Source organism: Rutidosis leptorrhynchoides, chromosome 8 (genome assembly GCF_046630445.1).
Source record: "Rutidosis leptorrhynchoides isolate AG116_Rl617_1_P2 chromosome 8, CSIRO_AGI_Rlap_v1, whole genome shotgun sequence".
NCBI lineage: Eukaryota > Viridiplantae > Streptophyta > Magnoliopsida > Asterales > Asteraceae > Rutidosis > Rutidosis leptorrhynchoides.
This window is the reverse complement of record NC_092340.1, coordinates 67,631,489-67,639,168: the sequence shown is the minus strand read 5'-3', so window position 1 is coordinate 67,639,168 and position 7,680 is coordinate 67,631,489. Positions and strand designations below refer to the sequence as shown.

The 7,680-nt window shown below is 34.0% G+C and overlaps 1 protein-coding gene across 1 annotated transcript; it reads right to left on the bottom strand.

Annotated features, from left to right (window-relative positions):
* Positions 1-2,924: 2,924 nt before the first annotated feature.
* Positions 2,925-6,199, bottom strand: LOC139861680 (OVARIAN TUMOR DOMAIN-containing deubiquitinating enzyme 12-like). The gene is made up of 11 exons (XM_071850148.1): positions 6,082-6,199; positions 5,281-5,654; positions 5,124-5,200; positions 4,910-4,983; positions 4,702-4,756; positions 4,438-4,512; positions 4,277-4,350; positions 4,128-4,176; positions 3,914-3,998; positions 3,676-3,732; positions 2,925-3,178 (listed from the first exon to the last, which is right to left on the bottom strand). The coding sequence occupies exons 2-11, from the start codon at positions 5,609-5,611 to the stop codon at positions 3,156-3,158; spliced, it is 900 nt and encodes a 299-aa protein (XP_071706249.1). The 5' UTR covers positions 5,612-5,654; positions 6,082-6,199; the 3' UTR covers positions 2,925-3,155.
* Positions 6,200-7,680: the final 1,481 nt, after the last annotated feature.

Sequence of the window (7,680 nt, the reverse complement as noted above, 5' to 3'; positions counted from 1 at the left end):
ATCGGCGATTTCAACTCAATTGCAGTTGATGGTGACCGATTTATCACGTAACAGGCAGTACTTACTGCTTCTGCCCAGAATGATTTTCCCAAGCTTGCAGTTGCCAACATCGCCCTTGTTCTATCTAACAAGGTTCTGTTCATCCGCTCTGCCACTCCGTTTTGTTGAGGAGTGTATGCCGTCGTGAACTGCCTTTTGATACCTTCTTGTTTGCAGAACTTATCAAATTCATCACCAGTGTATTCTCCTCCATTATCTGTCCTTAAACACTTGATCTTTTTACCAGATTCAATTTCAACCCGCGCTTTGTAAACTTTGAAAACTTCAAACACATCTGCCTTCCTCTTGATTGGGTACACCCAACATCTTCTAGTGTAATCATCAATAAATGATACAAAATACTTTGCTCCTCCTAGAGATTGAACTGGTGCTTGCCACACATCAGAGTGAACCAATTCTAGAACCAATTTACTTCTAGAATTTGATGTGTTAAACTTCAGGCGATGCTGCTTGCTGATTACACAATACTCACAGAAAGGTAGCGATACCTTTGTAAGACCAGGAATAAGATTTCTTTCAACAAGAATCTTCATACCTTGTTCAGACATGTGTCCAAGCTTTTGATGCCACGTCATAGCAACTTTATCACTTGAACTATTCGAAGCAACAGATGCTTCTGATTCCTGTACCGTCTCGCCTTTCAGAATGTATAAATTAGCACCCACCTTTTCTCCTTTCATAAGTACAATCGCGCCTTTCTTGATTATCATGATCTTCTCATGTATCACCATCTTACAACCAAGATCATCCAATTGTCCTAAAGACAATAAGTTCTTCTTCAAACCCTCCACGTGTCGTACACCTTGAATAGTACGAACTGTACCATCGTGCATCTTCAGAATGATATCTCCAATTCCAATGATCTTTAGTTCATGATCATTGCAACTGTATACAGATCCTCCTGAGATACGTTCATATTGTTTGAACCATTCTCTTCTAGGGGTCATGTGAAAAGTAGCTCCCGAGTCAAATAACCAGACATCAACAAATGTCTTTCTGCCTTCATTTGCTACCACTGCCTCACTAACCAAAGCAGTCTCATCATCTGAAGTGCTTGCAATATTTTCTTGAGGATTTGAGTTATTTAAACTCCGGAAATCCTTCTTCAGGTGACCTTTCTTGCCACAATTGTAGCATGTATAGGTCTTTTTCTTTTTAGACTTTGGTTTACCATGATTGTGACTCCCACTTGGGCCACGTTCCGTTGATCTCCCTCCTGACACCACCAAGGCCTCCACTTGTCGTGAACCGGCCTGTTTGTCCTCCTTGTTATTGCGCCGATTTTTTTCTTCTAGAATAGCAACCGCAACTTCATCATAGACTAGATACTCCGAGAGAACATTATTGGTTAAGTTAATAATGAGTTGATCATACGAGTCAGGTAGACTTTGAAGTAAAAGTTCAGCACGTTCTTTTGGCTCTATATTGCAACTTAATGAAGCGAGTTGAGAAAATAGAGTATTCAAAGAATTAATGTGCTCATTAACTGAAGTAGATTCATTCATGCGTAGCGCATAAAGTTTCCTCTTAAGGAATATCTTGTTGTGGAGTGATTTGGTCTCGTACAATTTTACGAGGTGATTCCAAATCTCTTTCGCCGTCTTCTTTTCTTCTATGCTAGACAAAACGCCGTCTGCTAGTGCCAGATGAAGATTTGCGATAGCCTGACCGTCCATCTCTTCCCATTTTTCATCAGTGACTTCGGCGGACCGTCCACTGATAGCTGCCAAACACTTATCATTTCTCAGGATAGCTTTCATCTTTAGTTTCCATAACGAGAAATTACTCCCGTTGAACTTTTCAATTTCAAATTTCGTAGACATTGCTATAATCACAATCTTCTTTTCGACAATACTATTTTTCTAAGAAATAGTACCCGGGAACTTTTATCGAGTGAAATTAATCTTACTTATTTTCTGATGTGGACGATCCACTCCCGTGGCAACCACAGAGCATACAATAAGTAGATTAATACACACTAGATATTAGAACCTTAGCTCTTGATACCACTTGTTGAGAAAAGCGACGCCGAATTATAGCAAACCGCTAGTAATAAATGAAATAGCGACAATAAAGAGACACCGAGATTTAACGTGGAAAACCCCAATAGGGTAAAAACCACGGGCAAGGAAAGAAAAGTTTCACTAATAAGAATAATAGGAATTACACTTCTCTCTAATTACAAGGATAATCACTAATCTTTATATCTCTTGTAATTAGGAGATTAATACTCACTAACTCTCTATTTAACTCTTTTAGTATACAATAGAGAATGTGTTTTGGGATGAAAAATGAGCATGGTTAAGGCTCATATTTATACTACTAGAAATGTGGTAGGTGAATGTGTAAGGAAATTTACCTAGTCAAATTTGTCTACACAAATTGTAGGCACCAACTTATTACCACAATATACATGTGGTGTTTGACCAAATGTATCAACCACCCACCTTTCACCATTAATATTTCAACAATTCAAACACTATAAGGTTCGGATTTTTGTTATTTATATAAATATGGGTATCCGTCTTGGGCAACAAAGCACATTTCCCTTCGGACCACAAAATGCAGGAAACTCAATAACTAAAGAAAGGGCACTGGACTTATGAAATACGTATATGGTCGAGGATTCGAATCTTCTCTATAAAAATGTTGTCTTACTGTCAAGTCAGCTCGATTCACCTCTCATGTATTGGGCATGTGACTCTCTACTGTGGGCCGGCTAAGGTTTCCAAAACAAAACATTTTGAAAAACTTGTCCTACTTCGAACAAACAATTAAACAATCACCAATAGATTCCTCATCAGTCTCCTACCTTTTGTCATAGTGAAACTGATAGAATCATTCTAAATTGTGATAGATTTAGCTTAGAAATTTAATTATAACATGTTATTTCATTCAAAATGTGATATGACATGATAAAGATGAAATTATTCAAAGTGTTCTGAGAAATAATTACATAATGTATGAGGCATAATTTCATGCTACATATGCCTAGTAAAAAATTGAGCAGTAACTATTTTGCGTGTTTTTAATGATATAAGCCAGAAGGAGAGTTGCAATAGGCCATTCAAACACTCATCTTTTACATCAGTGCTTCATGATCTTGTACTCGTCACATCTGAAATACAGACCATGTAGAACATTAGAAAATTAAGTAATAGATTTGGCAACTATGCAGGATAATATCAGATGGGGCGAATTTGGGTCTAAAAAACAGTAGTCAAAAAGAAAAATATTGCATTTATTTTTATGGCAGAGAGTGTTATTAATTTTTTTATTTAAAAGTTGAAAGAGCCACATATACTGGAAACTTAGGCCGTGTTTGATTATTTTTAAATTTTAAGGGATAGATTGCGTGTTTGTTTATAACGTGTGAATGACAAATAAAATGTGTGTTAAACCATTCAAAGTTAATATCCTCTTAAATTATATTCGGAACTCTTATCAAACTACTTTATTCTTTGATTTATTTAGGTAAAAGGTTAATACGATAATTTTACATCATTTGAAGTGTTCATTCAGAATGATTATCAAACGGTTATTGTCATTTAAAACCTTATAGCATACAATTATTCAGTGGGAATATCATTGAAAGCTTACAAGTTGAATATTTACCTTCCACTGGATATATTGAATTGTAGTGAACCTCTGCCCAAAAGCTCAATAAAATTACTGCAAAAAAAAGATACTTCGTATCATAATAAAACAAAGCAACGTTTACATTACAAAGATGACGGGATTACTATATAAGTGAATCTAGCACATATTAAGCTTTATTAAAACTTCTGACTGTTAATTTCGTGATAGTCCTGTATCAGTTTAATCTTAAATGGGATACAGAAAAAGATAATACCTCGATTTGACCTTTGAACACTCGGAACAATCTCAATATAGCAGGTGTCCTTGAATGACGTGATTACAAAGATTTTGATGCCATACTACATAAAATCAACGTGCATTAGACCAAATCTCATGGTATTTATTAAGAATACAATGTTATTAAAAATTTGCTACGGTTTGCATCTACAGCAGAATGAGATTATCCCACTTAAAACGCATACTCTTACCAAATCAGCTGCAGCCTGCAAAGTGACATGATCACCCCATTCACCGGCCCTAATTCACATCCATAAAGATTATTAAGATCAAATCCGATGGTAACTCGAGAAAAACTAAAAAAATATTACCAAATTAACAGAATATTACAGTAACCTACTTGGCCATATTCTTCAAGTAATCACTATAAACCATGGGGACATATCCCTCGTATATATCTGCATGTAATTCAAGCTTTGGAACAGAGAATTAGTTATTAAAAAAGGCATATAAGAGGTGCATTAACATATGGAAATAAGAAACAAACATATTTAAACCAACCTGATCTACAATTTGTTGTCTAACAAATTGATGGTGCTCTGCTGAACGATAAACTTGATCTGATAGAGCTCGGAACTGAAATATATAATACCATTTAAGATTTCGTACTGATCACAAATGTTGTAGAAAACATGTTGGGCATCAAAAAGCTGCTATATTAGAAAAGTGTTTTGGTTTACAGTCTAATTGTTGCATATTACATTCTTAGAATAAAATTACGTAGCTGTTCAAGGTTTCATGCCACACATGCATATAAATATTCACCTGGCAATTTCCGTCCCCTAGAACTTTAGATTCAACTAATTGGTATAACTGCAGCCTGTAAAAGTGTGATGTATCTAAGAATCATGTTACTTATAAGTTATAACTATAAAGATAAAACTATTAGCACCAAAATAAGGAGAGATAAGCATATGGATGCTGCAATTAGTGAAAACTGTTACGGAGTATAAAGTATGATATTGCGTAATACCTGTCTAGTAGCCTCTGATGATCTAAAGTTGCCTCATCTATAGACGGTATTTCTCCGTTAATTCGAGGAACATGCTACCGAAATGATAAGGCGGCAAAGTCTTATTTCACATATGGGAGATTAAAATATATGTATGGAACAAAACTAGCAATTTGACTTGATCTTTTTAAGATACATAACATATAACTTTGTAGACTTATGTGCAGACACTTACAGGAACGGAAGCCATCTGATTCAATCTTTTGCCTACTTCATCATCAAGAGCATACTCATCGTTTGTGTCCACACCATCTTTCATAAGATAAACATCATTAGACAAGAATCAATTAAAAAAAAAATTATAAAAGAGAGGGCTTTGTTTATCTTTTTACCAAGACTGTAGTTTGCCATAGACTGATTAATTGAATCCTGTGAATAATAAGATGTTTGTGAATGATCAACAGCTTCACAAGAAGAAGGTGTATACGTTTCTCCAACCGTAAATGGAGATGCGTTTTCTTGAAGAGAAAGTATACAAAGTTTGTCATTTTCTGCGCTGATACACTCCGTGTCATAACTGACTTCTTTAGAATACTGATCATGATAACAATCTGAATAATTTTGTGGGCTGTATCCAGAATAGCAATTGTCAGTGCATGGCCCACCGTCAAATAGCTGGAGACCCCACCGAACAATATCGGGATCTTGACCATATGAAAACATTTTGCTAATGTGTAATCGTTTAAATTAATTCAAATTCCACCAGCTGCAAAGATAAGATATGTCAAAATATGAGGCTGAAAAGAGAAAAAAAAAAAACTCTTATTCAGAGAAAATTGAATATACTAGTGGTCCCTATAAACATAGTTAATTAAGATAATGGACTTATTATGTAGCTAAACATGGACAAATCAATCATGAATTTATTTTATCAACAACTACCTTAATTTCTTTGCCAAGAGTAACTAATAAAACTGCTTATAACCTGAATAGCAAACTATAACAATGAAGCAGAGCGTGAGAATTTCGGCCATAGCTTTAGAATTTGTATAGGAGACGTAAAGCATGAAGCTAAAGCTATATCAAGCTACTTGTAAGTATCAAAGTTATTCTTAATGATAGAGTGCTCATCAACATCAATAAGTTTGTGGCTTTATTTAAAAAAATTGAGAATGAGCAATAGATATACAAACCTTAAATAAAAGTGCATTTCTTATAGACTTATACGGAGTACTACTTATCTCATGGAAACACTATTCATATGACTTTAAGAAGGAATAGTCATGAAATTCCATTTTATTCATTATTGATTATCTGATCATGATAACAGCATTTTTCAACTAAGATCATGGAATTCTTATAATCGTTATCTTGTACGAACTATGACTTTTGAAAAATATCGTGATCGTGTAGTGGCAATGTTATCTTATCCTAGTAGTGCTGGGACCTCGAAAGAAAGTCATTTATGTTGATAGCTAATGGATTTTAACATAGCACCACTAGATAATGTAAAGTAAACCTAAAAATCAATAACAAATAGTTTCACATCAAACATCAGTCTACAATGAAACCTAATTTTTTTATAATAAAAAAAAAAAAAAAAAAAAAAAAACACACACACACACAATTACAGCTTAATAAATCTCACTGAATCCTTTCTCCACTCCACTTCCATTTACCCTATGAATTTAATGCTACATTGTGTAATTAAATAACCTAATTCCTATTTATCAAACCATATAAACCTAATCCAGCTCAACAGACTATTAAACACGATAATAATAACATACAAATTACAATTCAAGTGAAAAACAATAGCTACGAGTAATCAAATCATAGTGCATGTGTGATTTTAGGTTCTTCAGTGCAAATTAGAACATAAGGAAACACTAATTACAAAATAAATAACATTAAACTAAATACTGGAGGAATTAAAAAGTGATGGTGTGAATAGGAAGCATTTCAGTGATTACCTAATGTGAATTAGAAACAATTGTATCCAATGAATGAGTGAAGAGAGACTGCAAAAGTGATTTGAATTGAATAATAGTTGAATAAATAAGCGCGAATCGGTTATAAATTAGATGGCATTGGTAAGAATTTAACTACCTGAGGGGATTATTTATAAGTATTATATATGTAGATGTGGATGTAGATGCGGATATTTCATATAATAATATTGCAGATCCATGAAAAAGTGGCCCTTCAAACGCGGAAGGAATCCCTCATCAAATGAAATGAAATATTTATATTTAAATTTATATAAAATTAACAATGTCTGTCTCTGTTGCCTTTGGGCTTTGGCTGTTCAGAGAGTCGAATGCTCGCACCAGTCGATTTTTCAGATTGTTTTGATTAAATCGTATTAAATTGCATCAGGTTTACACACAACCTATTTTTAAAATGTTTTTTACGAAACCAGTAAAACCGGCCCTAGTAAGGCCGGTTTGACACCATTTCACATAATGCTTTATGACGTGTTTTGTTTACTAAGTACGTGGACAAACCGATGTTCCTAAGTTTGTAAGTCAATTTTTAGAGACTGACAAACCAATTTTAAAAGCACCGGTTTGAGCCTAGTTTTTTTTTTTTTTTTATACCTAAAACCCTAATTAATTAACGCTAACTAAACCGATTTTAATAACTTCGGTTTGATTCAATCAGGTATTCTATTCTATACATATGTAACACATAAAACACTTTTGCAAATTTAAGTTTCTTAGACTAATAAACACACAATAAAAGAAAATTATTATTTTCTTGCAAATTTAACCGAATCTAAAATCTCCGAA

Excerpts from the sequence above, each read along its gene's own strand:
- LOC139861680 (XM_071850148.1), bottom strand. The coding sequence starts at position 5,611 with ATGTTTTCATATGGTCAAGATCCCGATATTGTTCGGTGGGGTCTCCAG. Across the intron at positions 4,351-4,437 it reads GACAACAAATTGTAGATCAG|CTTGAATTACATGCAGATAT; the intron begins GTTGGTTTAAAT and ends TCTGTTCCAAAG. Across the intron at positions 3,179-3,675 it reads TTCAATATATCCAGTGGAAG|ATGTGACGAGTACAAGATCA; the intron begins GTAAATATTCAA and ends TCTGTATTTCAG.